At 47.0% G+C, this 25197-nt stretch overlaps 2 protein-coding genes across 14 annotated transcripts in view; one reads left to right on the top strand and one right to left on the bottom strand.

Annotated features, from left to right (window-relative positions):
• CFAP263 (cilia and flagella associated protein 263) overlaps nt 1–11587 on the bottom strand; it is a 32368-nt gene extending 20781 nt beyond the window's left edge. For 4 of the 12 annotated variants that reach the window (XM_084812285.1, XM_084812286.1, XM_084812287.1 and 1 more), the window contains exons 1-3: nt 8198–8618; nt 4633–4756; nt 536–697 (exon numbers count right to left, since the gene is read on the bottom strand). In XM_084812285.1, the coding sequence (XP_084668411.1) occupies nt 536–697; nt 4633–4756; nt 8198–8352 (441 nt within the window). In that variant the 5' untranslated portion in view covers nt 8353–8618. Of the gene's footprint in view, nt 1–535; nt 698–4632; nt 4757–5066; nt 5185–8197; nt 8619–8705; nt 8848–9047; nt 9167–11372 lie in introns of those variants that run through there. The other 8 variants (XM_084812292.1, XM_084812294.1, XM_084812293.1 and 5 more) reach the window with 6 other exon arrangements.
• Nucleotides 11588–11775: 188 nt separating this feature from the next.
• Nucleotides 11776–25197, top strand: part of CSNK2A2 (casein kinase 2 alpha 2) — a 30985-nt gene continuing 17563 nt past the window's right edge. For both annotated transcript variants that reach the window (XM_084812300.1, XM_084812298.1), the window contains exons 1-4: nt 11776–12221; nt 17725–17836; nt 22643–22744; nt 23158–23208. In XM_084812300.1, coding sequence (XP_084668426.1) covers nt 12118–12221; nt 17725–17836; nt 22643–22744; nt 23158–23208 — 369 coding nt within the window. In that variant the 5' untranslated portion in view covers nt 11776–12117. The remainder of the gene's footprint in view (nt 12222–17724; nt 17837–22642; nt 22745–23157; nt 23209–25197) is intronic.

Here is a 25197-nt window from a genome sequence, read left to right as displayed (position 1 = left end):
TTGAATAACAACATCAGTGATGATCTTGCTGACATGCTGCAGAACATAGCCTGGCAGTTGTCTTGTCAGTCAATAGCAATACTGACTAATGGTTTGAAACGACATTTCCTCCTCAGAACCACAACCACTTTTCAGTCTGCAAACTCCTTTCAATGTGTCCATGAATGGGTGCTATGAAGCTACAGACAAGTATCACAAGATCTGTGCTAAAATCAAGAAGAATTCAGATCTCAAAGCCAAATGTTCTAATGTTATTCCAAAGTCTTAACATTTCCTGCTTCCTGGTTATTGAAAATGGAGTGGGGAGGAGTGGAGGGCACTTCTCTACAACTTTGGCTAACTGAACCTCCTTTTTGGCCATAAGCTCTGTTGGGAGAAAAGAACATACTCATCTGAAGCAACGCTAATACCTTAACTGTTATGGTTACTGGATTTGCCCAGATGTAAAGATGGTGCCTCAGTGAGGACAGAATACACAGTTCCATACAGGAATACAATACAACAAGCCTATTCACATTCAGGTACACAACTATACCAGGTAGTTCTGCAAGATCCTTTCTGAGTTCTCCTTCATCCGTTGAATGTCTTCCTTTGTCTCTTCCAGCTCCCGCTGTGCTAGGTCACATTTCTGCTCCACTGTCAGGCACATCAGACGGTCTGTTGTTATCCGGGATTTAGATTTGCGTCTGCCACGTGTCTGGAGTGGAAGAAAAAGCACAAGGGAAGCACCCAAGTCTAGAGCAGGAGCCACAAAAATTGCTATTGAACGTCAGCATTTGCCAACATTATGTTTAGTTTTTCTTTTTTCTGATTGAATACTAATTGTCAGGTATCTTGAATGGAATTTGCGGTAGACTGGATACAGCAATGATCTACAGCCTGATCTTATGCATGTACACTGAGAAGTACTACCCACTATGTTTGATGGGACTTACTCCATAATAAGTGAGTACAGGATTGCAGCTTGAGCGGTCCACCGAAAGCAGACGTGATTATGGACTGAGTAATGTGACTGATTAATTAATAAGTAACTGTGCAACAATAAGAGCCCATGATTGCCTGCTAAGTGCAGCAGCCTATTTGCTGTTTGTATAACTCTGACCATATTTCAGGATTCTTTGGGGGAAAAGAAATAATCAGATGGTGCAGATCCTGGTTTAGTTCCTGTTACTACTAAGTCTGCAAAGAGTGTAACAAGATGAGATAGTGGAAGATCTGTTCACAGATCTCCTGCGTTTCGCAGCAGAATTGTGAGAGGGATTCAGACTGGGGAGGGGGGGAAATGTAGGGAAATGGGTTAAACAATCCCTGAAGCCACAGCCCCTATCTGGCTGCATTTGCTCTTTAGAAAAAAACATGGGAGATCTGATCATGAATCTCACAGTGTTTTGTCCAACTTGGACCTAAGAGGAAGGATTCCTCTTAGAGGTGAAGTACTAGTTCCCCTCTACTCAGCGCTGGTTAGGCCTCATCTGGAGTACTGTGTCCAGTTCTGGGCACCACACTTGAAGAAGCATGCAGACAAACTGGAGAAGGTTCAGAAGAGGGCAACAAAGACGATCAGGGCACTGGAAACAAAGCCCTATGAGGAGAGACTGAAAGAACTGGGCATGCTTAGCCTTGAGAAGAGGACTGAGGGGAGATAGGATAGCGCTCTTCAAGTACTTGAAAGGTTGTCCCAGAGAGGAAGGCCAGGATCTCTTCTCGATCATCCCAGAGTGCAGGACACGGAATCATGGGCTCAAGTTACAGGAAGCCAGATTCCGGCCGAATATCAGGAAAGACTTCCTGACTGTTAGAGCAATATGACAACGGAACCAATGACCTAGGGAGGTGGTGGGCTATCCCACACTAGAGGCATTCAAGATGAGGCTGGACAGCCATCTGTCAGGGATGCTCTGACTTGGATTCCTGCATTGAGCAGGGGGTTGGACTTGATGGTCTTATAGGCCCCTTCCAACCCTACTATTCTATGATTCTAGTAGGGACATCCTGTGGCTCCAGTTATGCCCACCTTAGGATCCCAACTTAAGTCCCATGTGCTGGCAACGTCGCACCAAAGTTGGGGTTATGCTGACGTAACACCTGGGGGTTGTGCTGGAGTAATGTTACATTAGTATAACTTCTGGTGTGACATTGCCTGTGCAAGGTGCTTAGTTGGGCAGCAAGAGAGGAATGGGGCTTAGTCAACATCATAAGTTCTCTCAGACCTCCGTTTCAACTGCAACAAAAGTGCAACATATCCCCCTCAAAAGAGGTGATGCAATTTAAAACATCCCCACTTAAGTCAACGCAGAACTAAATGCCCTGGTCTCATCCCCACTTCTTCCTGTGCCAGTATGTCAGAGTTCAAGACTCTATCTGCAGCCCAGTCTTCCCCAGCTTGGTGCCCTCCGGATGGGTTGGACTAGCATCCCGGGGGGGTGCTGGGAGTTGTAGTCCAACACATCTAGAGGGCACCAGGTTGGGGAAGGTTGCTGTAGCCAATCACAGCACACCACCAGCAGTATATAAACCACTGAGAGGTAACCCATATCTCAGACCATATGGCCTGTTCCCCTTGCACAACTGATAAATGGAGGCTAAATCCATGGTTCAGAGGTTGCTTTCAGATGAGTCTTTCATTGAACAAACACCATATTTCATTTACAGAGTATTATGGGGGGTTCAGATGATGTTGTCTTCCATTTGTAATCCTGCCATGCTTTCCCACTGCCTCTTCCATCTCAAAGTCTGACTGCTGCAAATGTCTCCCATGACTTCCCCAGTCTCCTGCAATATTGAATCTGCATTGGCTAAACTGTATGGGATATGACCTATAAAGCCCTATAATTTCTGTGAACCGCCCAGACAGCTTCGGCTATTGGCGGTATAGAAATGAAAGGAAATAAAAGAATTAATAAATAAACAAATAAACAAACAGCCTTGGACCAGGCTACCTGAAAGACTGCCTTCTCCCACATGAATCTGCCAGGTCTTAAGAGACCTTTCTCCCATGTGGGTCTGCCCAGGAGAGGCTCTTCTTTTCGCATTGCCACCTTCAGAGTCATGTTTGGTGGCAACGCGAAAGACAGCTTTCTCGGTGGCCACTCCCAGGCTAGGACTCCCCGCCAAGGGAGGTGAGGTTCGCTCCCTCTCTGCTGTCCTTCCACTGGCACACAAAGACCTTTTTATTCAAGCAGGCCTCTTTGGTGTAAGTGGGTCTGTTGGGTTGGATGCTGCTGTTATTCTGTTATTGTTGTGCTTTTAATTGTTTTATTGTTTTAATCAAGTTTTATTTATGATGGTAAGCCACGTTGAGAGCCATTTTTCTTGGTAGAAAGGTGGGGTAGAAACAAAAACAATAAATAATTACCACTGCTGTCCTAAGCTACAGAGGTGGGCTGTGTGAAGGTGAGGGTGGAGCAGTGTGGGGGGGATAACAAGGTCTGCTGTTGTCACAGTCCCTCGGGAGAACTCCTCTGGGGACAATGACCTCAAATTCCCCAGCTGAACACTGCGGGGGAGCTGCCTGGGCCAAGGGACCATGAGGGAGATCGGGGGTTCCTGGGTCCTTGGTGGGGACGGCTGTTGACCCTTCCCTGCTAAGATGGAGTTAGCCCCCTCCTGGACTCAGAGGAAGATGCCGAACAGCCACCTAGTCCCAAAGAGTGCAGGAACCAAAAGTGCAGGCTCCTCCAGCTAACAGAAGTGCCCACCTGAGGAATAAGGACTCCTCGTAAGCAAGGCTCTGCTCATGAGTAGACCATTCCTCAGGTGGCACTGATGGCCTGCAGCTGTGCTCTGGGTGGGGCTCTTGACTACATTATCCTGATGTTACACTGATGCTCTCAGTTGCCAGTGCAGCAGGACCGGTGGGACTGCACTGGCCAGAATTGGACTTAGAAGAATCCTATCACTGTGGAGGAATAGAAAGGAATATGCTTACATGAGCTCCTGGGTGGAAAGGTGTGATATAAGCAGCTTAGGACCTCAATATTTGAGGGAGTGCCTCCCCCTATATACGCTTGAGGATTGAGATCTGTTGGAGGAATCCTCCTCTGCGTCCCACCAGTGCGAGACATACACTATGGTGGGACATGGGAGAGGGCTTTCTCTGCTGTGGCACTCCAGCTGTGGAATGCCCTCCCCTTGGAGGCCCGATTGGCGCAGACACTGGTTTCATTTCAGTGCCAACTTAAAACGTGGCGTTTCACCAAAGCCTTTGAGGGCTAATTGAATTCCCTAACGTTGCACATTGTTTTAACTGTTTTATTAATTTAGATTTTTAAATTGGTGATAGTTTGCTTAATGATTTAATATGTTTTTAGCTGTTTAAATTATTTGTTTTATACTGTTTAAACTGATTTTATTTTTACGCCGCTCTGAGATCTTAATGATATAGGGCAGCATACAAATGTTTAAAATAAATAAATAAATGTCCAATAAATACTTGAAGGCCAAACAGTGAAACTATAAATAAAATCTTTCAGGGTCAATAGAGAACATAAACTTAAGAACATGAAGGGGGAAAACAGAGGATCTGTGAGACTCAGGGAAACCAGAAATCATAGATAGTATATTTGGGCACCACCATCAGAACCACAAATGCAACAGCAATGCTGAACCCTGTAAAACAGCCCCATAGCTTACATACTGTACTTGTCCCAGATCCAGTGAAGAGCCATGTTTTTCTGGCGACACATCCCTTGTCTCCATCCGATTGAAATATTTCTCAAACATGTCTGTCTCGAGTTTGAGCATGGAGTTGGCATGGCTGGACAAAGATGAAAGATTGGGTGAGCAAACACCATGGTTCATTTCTAAAATGATTAGCATGTGAATGATCCACCATGTCTCAAACCAGCAGTGTCTACTGAGCAAAATTTGAGGAAGGTAAAATTCAGAAGGTACCACCTAGGGTAACCCACTCCTTAGAAAGCGAGGGTATTACTTTTAAACCTCTCTGAGACCCCAGTGCGGGCTAATTATACATATATTATTACAGTGTTATAGATTAATACAGAAAGAGAGCCTTTTCAGCGGTGGTGCCCTGGTTGTAGAATACCCTTCCCAGAGAGGCTCACCTGGCGCCTATGTTGTGGTCTTTTTGAATCAGGTGAAGACCTTCTCATTTCCCCCGGGTTTTTAGTTCTTCAGTTAAAAAAAATGTATTAATGCATTTTTAGATCTTTGCACTACTGCTGGCTTTTATCTTGGTTTGGTTTATCTTAATTTGATTGCTTTGGTTTTACTCTGTTTTAATCTTAAGGCTTTTATATTACGTTTTACTATGTTGTTGTATTTTATAGTTTTAGGTTTTGTCTTGTGAACTGCCCAGAGAGCTTTGGCCAATGGGAGGAATAGAATTGTAATAAATGAAAAATATATACATTCTGGAACAATATGTTTGACTAATACCAAATCATTTCACCTTCCTGAAAGTGTCTTTTTATCCCATCCCTGGCAGAAAGGGAGAATATCCTTTTCCATCTTCTGTGTGGTAATCTTTAAAATGTTAGGGGGCAATCCTGTGGCCTCTAGACTTTGTCTAAGCGGCTATAGGATACTGGGGATTCTCCCCTCCAAGATCAGTGACAGTGCTCCCACCTCGGAGTCTCAGATCTGACCCTCCCTCCCCTGCCACCTTGCAGCCACCACTGAAAGAACCATGCCAGCTGCCCTCTAAGGTTGGAAAAGTGACCTCAGAGAGGGGGAAAAGGGGGCATTTTGGTGGGCAGGGAGAGGAGGGGACTAGAGAGGCCAGGATACGAGCTATCCTGAGGCTTCTCTGGCCTTCCTTCCTACCCCTCTGAAGTACCATTGCTAGACTGGCAAAAAGTCTGTCTAGCAAAGATGCAGAGTGGGAGGACAGGGAGGCGAAGATCTCCGCTGCTGCTCCTCCCGCCCTGTATTGGATGATCAGAAGCCTCCAAATTCAATACGATTGTGCCCTTAAGCACTGCTATCACATCTCCCTTTAATCTTTTGTCTAATCCACTTTCTCAACTATGACAGTGGAGTCCAGAACGGGGCCTTGGATTTCTTCATATATATTCAGTTTATTTAACTATCCTGCTGTTAGCTCACAAGGGTTGGACTAGATGAGTTCCATGGCCCCTTCCAACTCTATAATTCTAGGAGCACAGGGAACATATTTTATATTTAGCAATATCTGATCGTGTTTAATATGCCAGCTAATGTTACAATGAAATTAACAGTTTAAAAATAAGCATCTCTGGTATAATTTTGTTTTAAATTTTCAACATCAGAGGAATGTATATACTGGGCCATGGTCGTATGTACCGTAAGTAGCATTCAAGCAGGATGTATCACTTCTCTACACTATATACATGGCTTTTTCTTATAATTCTTCCTTGAACAAAGCACACCTCCTAAAAGTATAATTATAGGAATACTGCCCTGGGATCCTTTGCAGAAGGAGCAATTTAGATTTTTTTAAATTAATAAGGGCGCAATTCTATTGGGATACTTGGCCACCTCTGAACTTGGAGGTGGCTGACTATCCAATGCAGGGCGGGCGGAGCATGGGGGGGGCTCCTCTCCTCCATGCTCCAGCTGCCCTGCATTTGCGGCTAGACAGCCAATTTTGGTTGTCTAGCTGGAGACGCTGGAGCGGGTGGGTGGGAGGCCAAACGGCGCATAGGAAGCATCGTAGCAACGCTTCTACAGCCTCCTCCCCTGGGAATGCCCCCTTTTCGCCTGCTCCATGCTGCTCTTGTGAGCGCAGAGCCAGGGGTGAAATGCACTGCCTATGAGGCAGCAGGGGCAAGAAGTGCAGTTCCCCAAACCCGAAAAATCTTATGGTCGTCTAGACAGTGTCTAGCAGCCATAAGATTGCTCCCTAAATCCTTCATTCTTTGTCATGTTTGTTATTCTTCTCTGAACTTAGTGTATTTCACTGACTTTTCTTTACAGGTGACAAACATTGAGGTGAGTAGGGTGGGGTGGGGAGAACACATCTTTGTAGCTTTGAGCAGGGGTGAGCAGAAGATAGTTCTGGATCTTCTGGAAGATGGCTGAGTGGCTTGCGGTAGACTGGCAAGTATTGCGGACTCCCAATCATTTAGCAATAACACAATGACTCCCATGACTACCACCACTCTAATTATGCTGCTGAAATGAAGACACCTGGAGTAGATTTTTGTGTGGAAGGTCTGGGAGCTCAGTTCAGTTCTGGTACTCAAAACAAATTCCTGCATTAAGTATTCTTTAATTCTAAGGGTATGTCTTTTGCATCGGGCCTCAGCTGGTGGATCTTGGTGTTCTAATAAAATAAGATCCCAGAAGCCTGAAGTTTGCTGACCTCTACTGAAGGCCTCCCGAGTGTCAAGAAAATAGATGCTTCTCACATCTCGGATATTCTTATGAGTGGGCAATACCCACAAAAGCTTATTCCAGAAGAAATTTGTTAGTCTTTAAGGTGCCACAAGACTGTGATTTGGATTCAGGTAGTGAAATGCATTCTCCGTTGCGGGCTTACCACGGGCAACTGGTTGGCCACTGTGGGAACAGAATGCGGCACTCTGGTGTGGTGGCAGAAATGGAACTAACAGTATGATCCCAGCTGTTGTTTTCTAGAAAGCAGTCGCTCATAAGCCTTTATGCTAAAACACCATAGCTCACGTTTCCCCAGCCTGATGCCCACTGGATAGGTGGACTATGTATTAATTCAACACATCCAGCAGGCGCCAGTTTGGGGAAGACTGCTATAGATAGTAAGCATGATGCCTGTCATTAATATGGACTGTGTGACTCGGGTGTCAAGAGACAGGGGAGGGGAGCTTTTAAAGGGTCTCACCTGGTGTCTCTCCAAGGCACCCCATACGGGCCAAGCAAAGGTATCTAGGTATCTACCTGGGGCCCAAACCTGGCGATCTCACCGTTTAGGGTGAGAGGCAGGTATAGCCCTTTCTCAACTGCACCCCACGTGATAGGGTACACATTTGTCCTTATGTCCCAGCATCCCCCAGCCAGCATGGTGGGCGTTGTAGTCCAACACATCTGGACTGCAGGTGTAGGGAAGCTGGTTAAGGGGAGCCAAGCCTGCTCCGCTGAGCCCCATTATCCCTGCACGCGCCCAGCTTAACTGCTGCCCACAGCAACGAGCGGCAGCTACGGGGGAGCGGAAGGGGGCGCGTGGGCCCCGTGGGGCCGAGCGGAGCCCTGCGCTGAGCCGCCGCCGCCGCCGCCGCACCTGGTGTCCTCCACCGAGGCGAGGAGTTGGGCCAGGGAGAGCCGGGCCAAGTCCTGCTGCAGCTCCTCGCCCACCTCCCGCGACTCGCCGGTGTGGACGCTGTCGCGCTCCGACTCCTCGTCCACCAGGGCCGCCGTCGCCTCAGAGGTCGCCATAGCAACGCGGCCCAGCGAGGAGTCGGGAAGGCGGCGGCGAGCGCCGCTCCGGCGGCTGCCCGGAGGGGCCTCCCAGGGCTCGGCCAAACCCGGCCCGCTCCCTGCGCGGGCGTGAAGCGCCGACGGCGCCGCCAGCTCCAGGCCGGCAAAGCAAGCGGGCGAGCTGCGAAAGGCGCCGCGGGGGCTGCCGGCTGCTGTCGGTTGCGCGGAAGGCGGCGCGAGCCCGGCCTGCGCCCCGTGCGGGTGGGAAGGGCCGCCCCGCCCCCGCCCGGAAGGGGCGCGCGCGGCCAGAGCAGCAGCGCCGCTCCCCGCACCGAGGCTCGGCTGCCTCGCTGGCGTCAGCGCTCCCCAACCTGGTGCGGCCCAGACGTGTCGGACTGCAGCCCCCGGCCTTCCCAGCCAGCACGCGCTAGAGCTGGGAGTTGCGGCCCCACACGTGCGGCAGGCGCCGGCTGCGGGGAGGCTCCCCTGCGAACACCGCCCCCCCCGAAGCACGGAGAGCAGGGGCTCCCGCCACGTGGTGGGCGCCGCACAGCGGAGCTCGGCCGCCGCCCCCCTCATGCCCTCTTTGCCTTGGGACGCCCCATTTGTAAAGCGCGCGGCTGCGGCCGCGGCCCCGGGGCGGGCAGCTGCTTGGCCCAAGTCCGTTTGACCGCCGGTGTGCCCGGCCCTCGCCGCTCAGGGCTTTGGCTCACCGCATCTGCGAGGGCGCGGACGTCCAGCTGGGCCCAGCAGCTTGTGAATTCCTCCTCGACAGGCGGGTGGTACCGGCCTCTTTCAAGGAGGCGGTAATTAAGCCACTCCTGAACAAGCCTAACCTGGGCCCAGATGATGTGAACAACTATAGGCCAGTAGCCAACATCCTTCTCTTGGGCAAGGGGCTTGAGCGGGTGGGTGGTTGCCAGTCAACTCCAGGCATTCTTGAATGAAACTGATTATCTAGCCCCATTTCAGTTGGGCTTCAGGTCTAGATTTGAAGTGGAAACCCCATGGAATTATTATTTTTACTTAAAATATTTCTTGGCTGCCTTTCAGGGCAGGAGCCCTCCCAAGGCAGTATACAACAACAAAACATAATACAAACTGAAGTGGCAATAAAAGCAGCGAAGACTCAATAAAACAGCAACAGCAGCAAACATTTTAAAAACATACAACAGCGTAAAATAAAACTTAGAACAGACAACTGCAGCTACAACCCAGTCCAATAACACATAATCAGAGGACGACCATAGTACTGTGGTAAGTTTTCAGAGCCTTCTTAAAAGCCTGCAATGATGGGGCCTGGTGGACCCCCATGGCAACTTATTCCACAGGTGTAAGACTATTGTGGAAAAGGCCCCTTCTTATGTGGACACCAGCCTAACTGCTCTCACAGGTGGGCAAATGAGAAGGGCCTCTCTTGCTGATCTTAAAGTGTAGGCAGGCTGATATGAGTGAAGGCAGTCTTTCAAGTAATTTGGTCCCAAGTGGCCTTTGCCAAGAGAGGGACAGGGCAAGTGTGGCCCTGTTGATTCTCTTGGACTTCTTGGTGGCTTTCAATATCAACCATGGTATCCTGGATAGGTTGTCTGGGTTCGGAGTTGGAGGTAGTGCATTATACTGATTCCACTTCTACTTTAATGGCCAGTTCTAGAAAGTGGTGCTGGGGGATTTTTGTTCTGTGCCTTGGCAGCTATGCTATGGGGTTCTACAGGGCTGTATTCTATGCCCCATGCTGTTCAACTTCTACATGAAACTGCTGGGGGTGGTTCTTTGGAGGTATGAGCTGAGGTGTCATTAATACGCGGATGACACTCGGCTCTCTCTCTCCTTTTCATAAAATCCAGGAGAACCAGTGACTATTCTGAATCAATGCCTGGGCAAGGTAGTGGACTGGATGAGGGCCAATAAACTGAGGCTCAATCCAGACAAGACAGAGGTACAGTTAGTTGGTGGTTCATCTGCCCAGCTAGGTGATGTTCAACCTGCTCTGGAGAGGGTTGCACTCCCCCTAAAAGATCAGGTTCATCATTTGGGGGTGCTCTTGGATCGAGCACTGTCACAAGAGGCATAAGTGGACTCAGTGGCATGGAGCACCTTTTATCAGCTTAAGCTGATATACCAACTGAGAATATTTATGACAACCTTGCAGTGTAATCCAGTTTTTATTCTCATATTACATGGGGGGTGGGGAGGAAGGTGAGTTTCAGAGGAGCTTTACAACACACCAGCAATGGCCAATGCAATTGTTATGTGCTTAGGAGGGACATTTAATACACAGTAGCTCCAATCCATATGATAATCAGGGTTGTTGAACCGTTTAAAAATGCTGCTGTGGAAGTTAACAGCACACACACTTCTACATGTACCGGGTCACTATTGGTGGCTCTCTTGAGATCCCACACAAAATATCTCACCAAATTCATGAAGGATAAGGCTGTCAATGGCTACTAGTCGTGATGCTGGAGTAGCAGTATTGGAGGGGGCATTATGGCTTCTGCCTGCCAGTTGCTGAGGAACACAAACGGGAGGATGCTGTTGCCCTCATGTCCTGCTTGTAAGCTTCCAATAGGCATCTGCTTGGCCCTGTGGGATCAAAATGCTGGACTAGAGAGGCCTCTGGTTGGATTCAGCATGGCTCTTCTTATGCTTGCAGCAAAAGTTCACCTAGTTTATTTATTACATTTCTATACCACCCAATAGCCAAAGCTCCCAGGGCAGCTCACAACAGTTAAAACCATAACACACAACATGATCAAATACAATATAAAGGCTTAAAAGTTTAGAAGTACAAAATAAAAACCTAAATATAACCTAGCAGCAATGCAAAGATTTAAAAGGTAGTAAGGGCGCAACCCTATGCATGTTTAGACAGAGAAAAGGCTTACGGCCCCCAGCATGCCCCAGCCAGACATGCTGGCTGGGGCATGTTGGGAGTTATATGCCTTTTCTCTGTCTAAACATGCATAGGGTTGCGCCCTAACAGATTAAAAACAGCGGAAACGAAAAGTCTAAAATGCCCAGGAAAATAAGGGCTTCACCTGGCAAGGCAGAAAGAGCGCGAAGTCTTTGCTCCCGCCTCTTCTTTTCAGATGGGTAGGACAAGGCAGGCGCTGCCGCTCATCCTGCTTTCTTCGTGTCTCCTGTGAGCAGCTCACCTTCCGAACCGCATTCGCGGAAACAAAGTAGCGTCGAAGTAACCGCGAAGCGTCGCCCACACGCGAAGGAGCGGTCCACTCTACCGTTTTGTACGTCTGCTAGGCAGAGGCACGGTCTCGTCTTGCAGCGCCTCACGCGATAGGCCACCCTTCGGACGGCGAAGGGGGGGCGGGGCTACTGCTTCGCGGTGCCCGCCCCCCTCTGGCGGCGCCCGGAGTCCTCCGCGCCGGCAGGGGTCTCTGTGGTGCCCGACGCGAGGCGGCCTGGGCGGCGGACTTTCTCGCCGCGCCGGTCCGGGCTGGTGGGCGCGTCGCCGCCTCCGCCGAGGCCAAGGCCGCCGCCGCCGACTTTTCCGGGTCCGCTGCGGCGGCGAACGCCGCTCCGAAGGAAGCCAGCCGGCAGGCAGGCAGCGCCCCTCCTCCCTCGCCCGCCCGCCTCACCCTCACGCCGGCCGGCCTGGCGCCGCTGCTGTCCGCGGCCGCCGCCTCCGCCCCGCCGCTGCTGGTGGTGCTGGGCCGCCGGTGGTGCTGCTGCTCGCCGCCCCGCCTGGCCGCGGCCTGCCCCGCGCGCCGGCGCCGCCTGCTGCTCGCCTCCCTGCCCCCGCCTCGGCCGCCTCCCGCCCCCGCCATGCCCGGCCCGGCCGCCGGGAGCAGGGCCCGCGTCTACGCCGAGGTGAACAGCCTGAGGAGCCGCGAGTACTGGGACTACGAGGCGCACGTCCCCACCTGGGGGTAAGGCCGGCGGCGGGGTGGCGGCGAGGGCGGGGCTCGGCTCGGCTCGGCGGCGCGTCTCTTTCCTGCCTCCTCCCGGCCTAGCCGCGCGGAGGCTCCGCCGCAGCGCTCGCTTTCTGCCGGCCGGCCCCTGAGGCGAAGCGCTCTGGCTGTGTGGGAAGCCTCGTAGGCAGAGCCGCGCTTTCCCCACATGGCTCTTCGGAGCGCCTCCGAATTACTCTGGGCCGGGGAGGGGGGCTGTTAAGCGGAACGGGTGCTTCTCGCCTCTCGTCGTTCTTGCACCAGGGCGGCAGAAGCGGGGAAGAAGGCAGGGCGAAAATGGCCTCAGCCCCTCGCCACCCGTGGCGGCCCTTTCGCCCAGCTCCGCTTCCTTCCGCGCATTTCCCATTCATTCGTTACACAAGACGTAGTGATGGCCACCAATTTGGATGGCGTTAAAAGGGGGTTAGACGAATTCCGGGAGGAGAAGGCTGCCAACGGCTACTAGTTCTGAAGGCTATGTGCTACCTTCAGTATCAGAGGCACTGTGCTTATGTACGCCAGTTGCTGGGGAACATAGGCTGGAGGGTGCTGGTGCGCTCATGCCGTGCTTGTGGGTTCCTGGTCGACAGCTGGTTGGACACTGGGAACAGAATGCTGGTCTAGATGGATCCTTGGTCTGATCCAGCAGGGCTCTTCTTATGTTTATTGTAGTATCTCCCCCTTTCCTTGTTTGCAGGCTTCGTTCCTCTCCATCCCCTAAAGGGAAGAACTTACATAATGCACCCCCCTTCCCCTGGACACAGGCGAACACTTTCTAAACGAGATACCCATGCTGGGAGAGATGGGAACCAGGAATTCCCTGGATTGTTGAACGAAGTTTACATTTTGCTATAGATAAGGAATTATCAGACCAAGTGAGCTGATAGGATGCTCTGGTACTATTAAAAGAAGAGGATAGGGCCAATCGCAGATCTAGCTAGACAACTCACACCGCCGTGAGTTGTGAGTTGTCTAGCTGGATCTGTGATGGAGTTATTTGTGTGTTCTTGAATGTCGTACCATCAGTTCTTTGGTAAGATGACCCAATGGGTGGAGTGTTAATCAGGAACGTGGAGTTGCAGGTCTCTGGGTGTATTGTGGTCTGCACTTCCTTACATCATTATCTATGGTAGATTGTATAGAGGGGAAAAACCCTGTGTTCCTAATCCTCAGGCTTCTCTGACTCTTTTCTGAAGATTCATGAAAAAAGGTCCAAGGAGCGAGTATACTGTTTCCAGAGACAGATGAGTTCTAATGTTGCTTCTGGAATGTGGATGTTCTCTGGCCTCAGACACATATTCAAGCTCAAACGTAGTTGTGTACTTGCAATAGGTGACTGTTCCCCATCTTTATTGCATATTTATAGGTGAATTTGGGATTTAACCAGTGTGATCATGGCTCAGAGTAGGTATTCCTGATTAACAAAGACAAAAGGTTGTGATCTTGTATAGTGCTGTTAGATGTGTGTGAGCAAAAGGAAGGGAACAAAAAATCTTGAGTAGGGTTGGTCAGTTGACCAGTTAAGTATTTCTAAACCTTTGAGAACAACAAAGATAATCAACAGGTTTGATACCTATGCTAACTACACAAAAGAAATTCGATAGGTTTTATTATGAAACAATTATTAATTTTTAAAATTATAATGAATTATTTTATTACATTTTTACTCCACCCATCTCCCAAAGAAATTAGGATAGGATACGTAGTGCCACCCCCTGCCCCCATTTATCCTCTCAGGAATTCTGTGAGGTAGGTTAGGTTTTGTGCATGTGCATATGTGTGCATTACTCCCTCAACATTGCCTAATGAGCTTCATGACTGAGTGGAGATTTGTGCCTCCATCCCATAGAATCATAGAATCATACAGTGGTAGAGTTGAAAGAGGCCTATAAGGCCAGTGACGCCAACCCCCTGCTAAGTGCAGGAATCCAAGTCATGACAAATGGCTGTCCAGCCTCATCTTGAATGCCTCCAGTGTGGGAGAGCCCACCACCTCCCTAGGTCATTGGTTCCATTATCGTATTGCTGTAACAGTCAGGAGGTTTTTCCTGATGTTCAGCCGGAATCTGGCTTCCTGTCTCTTGAGCCCATGATTCCGTGTCCTGCATTCTGGGATGATCAAGAAGAGATCCTGGCCTTCCTCTCTGTGACAACCTTTCAAGGACTTGAAGAGCGCTATCATATCTCCCCTCAGTCGTCTCTTCTCAAGGCTAAACATGTCCAGTTCTTTCAGTCTCTCCTCATAGGGCTTTGTTTCCAGTCCCCTGATCATCTTTGTTGCCCTCCTCTGAACCCTCTCCAGCTTGTCTGCATCCTTCTTAAAGTGTGGTGCCCAGAACTGGACACAGTACTCCAGATGAGGCCTAACCAGTGCTGAGTAGAGGGGAACTAGTACTTCCTGGGATTTGGAAGCTATGCTTCTATTAATGCAGCCCAAAATAGCATTGGCCTTTTTTGCAGCCACATCACATTGTCGCCTCATATTCAGCTTGTGATCGACAACAATTCCAAGATCCTTCTCGCTTGTAGTATTGTTGAGCCAAGTATCGGCCCCCTTGTAACTGTGTTTGGTTTCTTTTTCCTAGGTGCAGAACTTGGCATTTATCCCTATTAAATGTAATTCTGTTATTTTCAACCCAGCGCTCCAGTCTATCAAGATCACTTTGAATTTTGTTTCTTCCAAAGTATTAGCTGTCCAACCCAATTTTGTGTCATCTGCAGATTTGATGAGCGTTTCCTGCACCTCTTCCTCCAAGTCATTCATAAAAATGTTGACGAGCATTGGGCCCAGGACTGAGCCCTGTGGTACTCCACTCGTTACCTCTCCCCAGTTGGAGAAGGTCCCATTGATAAGCACTCTTTGAGTCCGATTTTGTAGCCAACTGTGGATCCACCTGATGGTTGTTTCATCTAGCCCTCTTTGAGCTAGTTTGCTCATCAGGAGATCATGGGGCACTTTGTCGAAAGCTTTGCTGAAGTCAAGGTATCTTATGTACACAGCATTCCCACAGTCCAGAAGGGAGGTGACCTGATCAAAAAATGAGATCAGATTCGTCTGGCAGGACAAATCCATGTTGGCTTCGAGTAATCATTGCCTTGTTTTCGAGGTGCTTCCAGATGGATTGCTTTATCAACTGCTCCAGAATTTTCCCAGGGATTGATGTCAGACTGACTGGTCTGTAGTTCCCAGGTTCCTTCTTTTTACCCTTTTTGAAGATACAGACAACATTAGCCGTCATCTGGCACTTCATGCGTCCTCCATGATTTCTCCAAGATAATAGACAGTGGTTCTGAGAGCTCTTCTGCCAGTTCCTTTATTACTCTAGGATGCAGTTCATCTGGCCCTGGAGATTTGAACTCATTCAAAATAATTAGGTGTCCCTTGACCATATGCCTATCCATCTCAAGCTGCCATCCTGCCCCTTCAGCCTGTACTTCGCCTTTGCCAGGAGGGTCATAGACCCTCTTTTGGGAGAAGATTGAGCCAAAGTAGGAATTGAGCACTTCTGCCTTTTCTTTGTCATCTGTTATTTTGCCATCCTTATTTAATAGTTGAACCACCATTTCTTCTCTCTGTCTTTTACTGTGCGCATATCTGAAGAAAGCCTTTTTGTTGCTTTTAGCATCCCTCGCTAACCTCAGCTCGTTCTCAGCTTTAGTCTTCCTGACCCCATCCTTGAGTCTAGTCCAGCCTTCCACATCCTGCCACCATCCAGACATGTTGTACTACTCCCATCATCACCAGCCAGCATAGTATGCTGACTGGATGATGGGACAAGATGATGGGAACACATCTGGAGAGTGCCAGGTTGAGGAAGACTGTTGTAGCCCTACCCACACTAGGCTGTGGCCTTTGCCACTGATGACTGCTTATGTTCCTGTTTGAAGAATGCTGTAGCTGTACCAGGGAGCCAGTGGGGTAAGCTTTGCTATGCTGCTGTATTTGTCCTCAGCTGCTGCAAGGTTAGGGGGCAAACAGCCCTCACTCCAGCCCTTGCTAATGAGTGAGACTATAATGGCATGAAAAGGTATGCTGCAATCTACAAAGTGATATTCTTGGAATATTTGACCACGGCTCCAAGGTCGGTTCCTGGAAACCGACATATCCTATAGCCCTCTAGCTGCTGACTAGCGGCCATAGGATGGCTCCCTAAAAGTCATAGAGCCAGTGTGGTATAGTGGTTAGAGTGCTGGATTGAGACTCAGGAAATCCAGGCTCTAGTCCCCACTTGGCTATGAAGCTCACTGGGTGATTCTGGGCCAGTCACTCACACTCAGCTTAAGCTACCTTTCAGGGTTGTAGAAGCTTGGCACGCCAAACAGAAAAAGGATAGGTGAGAAGGAATTGGATGATGAGTAGATTGTGTTACAGAGCGCTTGATCAGGACACAGGAGGGTGGGTTTAGGCTGCCTTTCATTTACGTTTTATGTAAATTATTCACTATCATAAGGTGTGTTAACCTTATAATCTGATTTATATTTAGGAAGAAACCTAAGAATATTGAACCCCCCCCCTTTTAAAGAACAACACCATGTTTATGTGCAGAGTGTCAGTGCTAATGTGAGTTAAATTTCCCACACAGTGAGTTTGTAGCTATGCTGTTGATTTGGTGTACATGGGTCTCTATGGCTTCTCAATGTGTCTCCAAGACCACTGAACATACTAGTTACTTTTTCTTGTGCGTTAAGCACTCCCTTTTATATGGTCAAGATGGATAAATGGCACTAAAATAGAAAACTGGAAAATCTCATGAGTCGTTTCCTGAGTTAATGCGGCATCTAAGCCTGTGCAAGGGTTGGAGTTTCTTCCTCTGTGGTCACTAACCTCATTGTCAGAATGTTCAGGGGATTGAGAAGGGGAGTCTAGCACAGAGGTTTATGAGGACTGTCTTTCTCACTCTGGACCCTTGAGAGAGAATGTTGGTAAGAAGACTGATCTTGTAGAGCTCTCCAGATGTTTTGAACTACAACTCCCAGGATTCCTTACCATTGGCCATGTTGACTGGGGGTGATGGGAGCTGAAGTCCAAAGCATCTGGAGAGTATCAGGTTGGGGAAGACTGTGGTAGAGTATTCTGCTAATTCTGAGCAGTTCCATCAGTTTTGTAGCAAAAACCAGGACAAGCATCTCAGAGAGAGGACTCCTGCAGTGTCTGGCAGATTCTCTCTTTCTGATGCTTGTAGATGTATAGCAAGTATTCAGGACAAGGTGCTTAGAGAGTTGTAGGTTCTCTTCCTCGTTCTCTTACATCTGTGGGATGCTGAGGTGGTGGCTATGACGATTCTTACCTTCAGCAGTAGCAATCCATGGAAAACAGGAGTGTACAGAAGTGGATTGGCTTGTATCCACTTGTTTGAAAGATCTGTGCTTTAGCAAATCCCCTGTTCCTAGTTCTTCAGTTTTAGGGTGAATGGAGCAGAAAGGTTGGAAGAAAATTTCAGCCTAGTCACTTTTCAGTTGTTTTCCTCTTCACTGTCTCCAGAAATCAAGATGATTATCAACTGGTTCGGAAACTCGGCCGGGGGAAATATAGTGAAGTCTTTGAGGCTATAAACATCACCAACAACGAGCGAGTGGTTGTGAAAATTCTTAAGGTGAGTTTTTGTTGGATGCTTATTAATGGGTTTCTGAGGTGGGGAACAATGCTGTGGCAGCAACATTTCCTAAAACTCTGTAATGGGCTGTTCTTAGATATAAGTCCCTGCATCTTTAACCATTTGAGTTTTAATGCCTGGGATGGATACTGAGGTGCTGGATTATATGAATATGAGCCAGCAATGTGATGTGGCTGCAAAAAAGGCCAATGCTCTTTTGGGCTGCATTAATAGAAGCATAGCTTCCAAATCCTGGGAAGCACTAGTTCCCCTCTACTCAGCACTGGTTAGGCCTCATCTAGAGTACTGTGTCCAGTTCTGGGCATTGCACTTTAAGAAGGATGAAGACAAGTTGGAGAGGGTTCAGAGGAGGGCAACAAAGATGATCAGGGGACTGGAAACAAAGCCCTATGAGGAGAGACTGAAAGAACTGGACATGTTTAGCCTTGAGAAGAGAAGACTGAGGGGAGATATGATAGCGCTCTTCAAATACTTGAAAGGTTGTCACAGAGAGGAAGGCCAGGATCTCTTCTTGATCATCCCAGAATGCAGGACACTGAATCATGGGCTCAAGTGACAGGAAGCCAGATTCCAGCTGAACGTCAGGAAAAGCTTCCTGAGTGTTAGAGCAATACGACAATGGAACCAATGACCTAGGGAGGTGGTGGGCTCTCCCACACTGGAGGTGTTCAAGACGAGGCTGGACAGCCATCTGTCAGGGCTGCTCTGACTTGGATTCCTGCATTGAGCAGGGGGTTAGACTCGATGGCCTTGTAGGCCCCTTCCAACCCTAGTATTCTATGATTCTATGATATCACTGTATCTGTAGTGGTATTTTGACAATCACTCTCCCCACCTGTTTTAAAAAGGTAAAATTGCATTTGAAAGCCTTTTGTGAAGAAACAGCATCTTCTGCTGTGTTAGAATGGCACTGCATGTACTGGCTACGTACAGCAAATAACATATGGCAGGACTTACTTGACAGGACAGATGTTAAACCATGTTAACCAATGCAAAGTCTGCAGGGCATCCTTTAGTTAATTTATTATTTAATGGATTTATGTACCACTGACTATATTCAAAAATCTTTCAATGGTGAGCATTTAGCCTAGTCAGAGGTGTGCTCAGATGATCAAACAGTTAGATTTTGCAAACACAAGTTTGCATATTGCCAAATATCTGCAAGTATGCATTTTTCTATATCAGTCTGTTCTGTGCTTTAAGATAACCAGGCTCTTCACATTGGCAACTACCAGCGGTACATCATGTGACAACAGTGGAGAGAGCCTTCTCTGTTGTGGTGCCCCAATTGTGGAGCACCCTCCCATTGGAGATGTGACTCATGCCAACATTATATTCTTTCGGGCACAAAGTCAACACCTATTTGTTTTCCTGGGCATTTTAAACTGGTTTATTAGGCTAGTTTATGTGAACTATTTGATGTGTTTCCTGCCTTTTATTGCTATAGTTGATGTTTTGTTATATATTGGTTATGAAATATTCTTAATAAATTCAGTGAAGTTCCCAGTACAGTTAACTTTGCTTAAAATGAGGGTGTAGAATTTTTATGTTAATCATTTCTCGTCATGTATACTGTGCTGCGGAAGCTTTCAACACAGGTGGCCCAGTAAATACACTGCAGAGCTTGACATTAAAGTTGTTTGGGGCCAACCAAATTCAAATTATTGGCATGTGTAAAATGCATTTCCAGGTTATTGCGGTTTCGCTAGCTAGGACTGTGCATGGCATGGGATGTCCCTAGGAGGAAGGACAGCTTACTCTGAATTATTTAGAGATAATTAAAGGAGGACTTGTGGTCATATTTAGCAACCAGGGTCATTTCTTTTGGCTCAGCAGCCTCTTCATGCCCCTTCATCCAGAGCTATTTTGAATACTTGGAATTGTGAGCAGCAGTGTAAGGCCTTCCAGGCGTATTCATCCACGTCACTGCTGGTTTGATTACTGCTTAATGTGCATTCAGTGGTTTATGCTGAGTTAATCTGAGCTGGTGCTTATACAGGGCTACCGTGCAGAAAGTTGTGTCATTTTGAAGAGATGTGTGAACGGAGGACCCATGGCGTGAATTTTCAACTTTGTGAGAGCAGATTGCTTCCTTAGGAGGTGGGGTTTTCCTCTCCCATAGTTGTCCTATTCCAGTTTGTGCCGTGTGCCCTAGTGTCGCATTTATTACAATTTTTTAAAGTATAGATTTAGGAGGATGGTAGATAATGAGACCCAGCCCCCACACCTAGATATGTGAAGTCTTGGAGGGAAAACTAGAAAAATTCAGAAAAACCAGTCGTCGTCCCCCATTTTCAAAAAATCCTTGGGAAAGAAAGGGAAAAAACACAGTAAAAATCTGTTTTTTCCAGGCTTTTCACATCTTTTATTTATTTATTTATTGCGTTTCTATCCTGCCTTTTTTCCTCTTGCAAGGAACCCAAGGTGGCTTACATTATCCTCCTCCTCTCCGTTTTATCCTCACAACAACAACCCTGTGAGTTTGGTTGGGCTGAGAGTCTGTGACTGGCCCAAAGTCATCCAGTGAGCTTCCATGGCCAAGTGGGGACTAGAACCCGGATCTCCCGGCTCCCAGTCCGTCACTCTCACCACTACACTACACTGGCTCTCTTTATCCACACCCTAAGGCAAGTGTGGGCAATCTTTTGGGGGTCGAGGCTGAATTCTCTCAAGGGAAGTATTCTGAGTGGGATGAAAAGTGGGTGGGGATATTCCTTCTGACTCTCTTTCAGCTGGGCTAAACAAATATATGTTAACATCAGCATCTTAGTGCTTCAGGTTCCTTCAGCCCTGCTAAACCCCTCCCACCACACCTTTGATAAGGTGTCTACCTGCTTGAAGCTGCTCCTACCTACTTGGACCCAGCTTTGTTGTAGAAGCCTTCCTATCCACCATGAGAGCTAAATGGAATCTCCATATTCAGAGATAGTCAGATGCTGGTGGCAGATACAGAAGGGTAAATCTTCAACATCTTCCAAGTAATACTAAGAACAAAGTTAGCTTCTCTGCAATGTCCCATGTATGCTTAGCTCAGAGATGGGAGAACTGGATTGCCTGGTATAAAGAGTATGGATATAGTGGGCATATCAGAAATCTGTTAAGCAGCACAAATTAGATTTCCAGTACTTGGGGCAACTTCGGTTTCCTCCATAGTTCTTGCCTTTCCAATGATTGGCAGTTAAGAATAAATCATGCAACCATTCACATTTGCATATATTGGCTTAATTTTTCAGGGATGCAGAATTCATCTGCTCTTTGCAGATAATTTTGATTTTGTATAATATATATTTTAAATACAGAATATCCACCTGTGGCTGTAAAACTTCAAAGGAACCAATATTCAGCCCTTGTTTGTCTTCTTTGCAGTATAAAATACATTCTGTAGGAGAGAGCAGGAGCTGATTTGTCAGAGATGAATGGATGCTGACTGGACACCATAGTCTCTAAGTCAAATCCTGTAGTTTGACCCCCTTTCCAAGGACAGCAAACTGATACAGCTTTATGTGATCGAAAGCAAATTCACTTGGAAATCGGATCATTGCAGACAAAGGTGCTTGCATCCAAACAAATAGATGTATGGTGGTTGTTTTTGATCACTGCCTTGTTAAGAAAGAGGGTGTGTGTTTATATTAATTACAGTATTTGCTATACATCTAAAGTGTGCTAATTTGGACTCTTGTCTTGGTCTGTCTCAACTGCTGTTAATTTGGACAGGTGATCTAATTTGAATTCACTGTTGATTTTCAATCAAGTGAGGTTGTGGGACCATTGCTACTTTTATCCTTTTAAAAATGTGTATTGGTTAGTCACGCATATTTTCAGACTAGTATATAGAATGTGCTGTTACTGGCAGATAAACATACCTCCTGCTTACATCTTTAAATGCTTACATTTTTGGTAAGCCATGAGTTCTATCCTGTGGGATGAGGGAATGCGACAATGTACTTCAAGCTTATTTCCAGGTTCTGAGCATACATAACAAACATAAGGTATGTCCCAAGTTGCTTCTCACTAGACTTTCAAAAGGAGAGATCGTTGCCTCACTTCTGTTCCTGTTGACGTATCCTCATCTCCCTCTACGGCATGGGTATTATGGCAGATATGTTCGTCAAGAAACAAACTACTGAATTCGAGCAGTTTCTGTTTTTCTCCAAGAGAGGTGTGAAGTTTCCTTTCGTGTAGTTGCTGGAGTGTAAGAAGCTACCTTATGCTGAGTCTGACCATTGGTCCATCTAGCCCAGCCTCAGCCTGGTCCCCTACGGATGTTTTGGACTACAACTGTGGGAATTGTAGTCCAATATATCTGGAGGGTACCAGGTTGAGGAAGGTTGATCTAGCCATATTGTCTCTACTGCTTGGCAGCTGCTCTCCCAGGTTTCAGATATGAATCCTTCCCAGCCATTCTTAGACATGCTGGATATTGAACCTCGGGCCATCTGCGTGTGAAGTTTGTGCTCTGCCACTGAGTTGCAGCCCTTCCCCAAAAGGATAATTCCTTTGTTAAGGATCTTTGTGAAAATAGCTGCAGCCACTTAGTATGCTTCTTTCCACTTGACTTGAAAGCTTTTATTTTTCATGAAAAGGAAACGAAATAGACTGTACTACAACAAAATTGGTAACCAACGCTTGTTTATCTTTCTCAATCCAGACGTGACAATTTTGCCAGTGATTTGTCATAAGCACTTCCCCCATGACGTTGTCAACTCTGTATCAGCCCAGCTTAACTAGTGGGTGCAAAGTAATATCGAAAGAGACCTTACTTTTAATCACCCTTATGTATTTAAGCCAGTGAAGAAAAAGAAGATAAAACGCGAGGTTAAGATTTTGGAGAACCTGCGAGGTGGAACCAACATCATTAAACTGATTGACACTGTCAAGGATCCAGTGGTAGGTGCCATTATGTACCAGGAATGATGGGATTGTTGGGCTTCAGAAGTGAGTTTTGGAGGCAGTTAAGTTTCTCACACAGAGTTGTACAGTTCAGATATATACTGCAAGTGGACGAGTTGTTGTTGGGATTTTTAGTGTTTTGGTTTCTGATGGTTTGAAGACTATTTTTTATGTTTCTGTTGTTAAAATGTTTTCATCCACCTTTGATTTCTTGGGATAGCTAGGGGAAGGTGAGAATCCCAATAAACATGCAATGTGCTTCCACTGCTTACAAATCCCTTAACGGAAGAAGTGAATCCTGGGCTAGCACTACTTTATTTTTGATTCTCAGGGCTAGAGGAACATTGGAATAAATGGGCAAGCAGGTTATGGAAAGGGATGGTTAAACCATAAGTATTTCTCTCTTGCAGTCAAAGACTCCAGCACTGGTGTTTGAGTACATCAATAATACAGATTTCAAGGTGAGTCTTTCTTCCTGTCTGTACATAGTGAATGTTGGGAGAAGACATATTGAGTATGGTGGAACAAGGATTTGTTCTTGTGGAAGACTGAATTGCGCAGCCTTTCAAACAGTTTGTAAGAAACTAACTGCAAAAAGCAAGCTGTCTTTCCTTGTGGCTTTTGTGGTACAGGTTCAAAGGGAGTGGTGCAATAGAAGTTTGTTGCATTTCCTAGCGACTCTGTCTCAATATAGCAACTGTTGCCCTGCAGCATTTAATTCCATGCTAATCTCTCTGCTGTGGTACTCTGTTTACAGCAGTGTTGTTGATAGGATTGACAGTGCCTGCTTTTTGTAGTGAGAAAGCTGTAGATATGAGAGTGGAGTCAGAAGTGTTTAGATGTGTTAAGCTTTGGGGAAAATTGAGATCAGGCTCTACAAAAGTGGCAGACTCTATCTGTAACACAATGGAACCAGATTGCTGGAAATTAATATCACAAAAATTATAAGTGGATTTAAAACTGACTTACTTGAGAAAGCTGACTCGAACTAGGGAGTGTACGATTCACCTCTCCTCCCTTAGGGGTGGTGGTGTAAATGTTCTAGGTCCTCAAAATGGAACTTGGCAGTCAGCTTATAGAAACATGAATGCTGTTTAAAGGGACCAAAGAAGCTTAAGTTAAATTGCACACACAAAGGATGTGCTTTGGAGAATGATGCAATATACAGATGTGCATTAGAAGCCACAAATACCAAGATGGGGGAACCGGGAGAGCTTGGTACTAGAAAAGGACATAGACACAGTGGGCATATTAGAAACCTAGTAGATCATTGAGAATTGGTGAGATACATTTATCACTGGCTATGAAATCATCTAGTAAAGGACAGGGAAGGGCGGGTGGTGATGCTGTCTGACAGAGGGCATAGTGTCTAATAAATTAGAAAGCGTAAGAGGAGCAGATTCCTCCACAGAACCACTGTGGATAGAAACACAAAAGTAGTATAGTACCTTCCCTGACCAAAATTCAACCTCCATCCTCCCCTGACCAAAATTCTGAGGGTGATCCTGTGGTGGAGAAAGAAATTGGGGAGGCAGCCAAAGCAGGGAGGGTCGTAATAATGGGTGACTTCAGCTACTCTCACATTGACTGAATAAATGCTCGTTCAGGTCAAAACGAAAAGGCAGATTTTCTGAATAGAATAAATGAGCCTTAAAACAGCGATTCACAGAATCCAATAGAGAGAGGGTTTATTACACTGAAGTTAAAAGGGAGCGTCAGGAGAGAGTGATCTCTTCAGGACACTTGGAAGTTATTCAAAACCATGATAACGGAAGCTCAACTAGAATGTTTTCCAGCCTTCCTTGATCTGGTGCCTTCCAGATGTTTTGGATTACAGTTCCCAATGTTCGTGACCATTGTCCATGCTGGCTGGCATTGATGGGACTTAAAATCTCAAACATCTGGAGGGCACCAGGTTGGGAAGGCTGAAGTATATCATAGACAAGCAAAGGTGCAAAGAAATGTAAGAGGGTGCCAGTATGGTTAATTAGCAAAATCGAGGAAGTCAAGGTTTCCTTCAAAAAGAAGTGTTGCCAAAATGAGCCAACTAAATAGGAGCACAATTCTGGCAGAACAAATGGTGTGTGTACGTGTGCGGAATTTGAGAAATGTGTTGTTAAACACATTAAAACAATGCCATACTCCTTTTAAACATTTCAGAAACAGGAAACCATCTATGAAGGATGTTGGATGACAAAAGTATGAAAATATTACTGTAGGAGGATAGGGATTTTGTAGAGAAGCTGAATGATTTTTATTGCATCTGTCTTCAGTGGGGCAGATATTGGACATAATAACATTAGAAGAGCCATGCTGAATCAGACCAAAGGTCCATCTCATCCAGCATTCTGTTCACTCAGTGGCCAACCAGATGGCAGTGGGAAACCCGCACGGAGGACATGAGTGCAATAGCACCCTCCTGTCTGTGTTCCTGACTTGGATTCCTGCAT

This window comes from Heloderma suspectum, chromosome 8 (assembly GCF_057233095.1).
Source record: "Heloderma suspectum isolate Gila_16-S chromosome 8, 16-S_ref, whole genome shotgun sequence".
In the NCBI taxonomy this organism is placed as follows: Eukaryota; Metazoa; Chordata; class Lepidosauria; order Squamata; family Helodermatidae; genus Heloderma; species Heloderma suspectum.
This window is presented reverse-complemented; position numbering and strand designations above follow the sequence as displayed.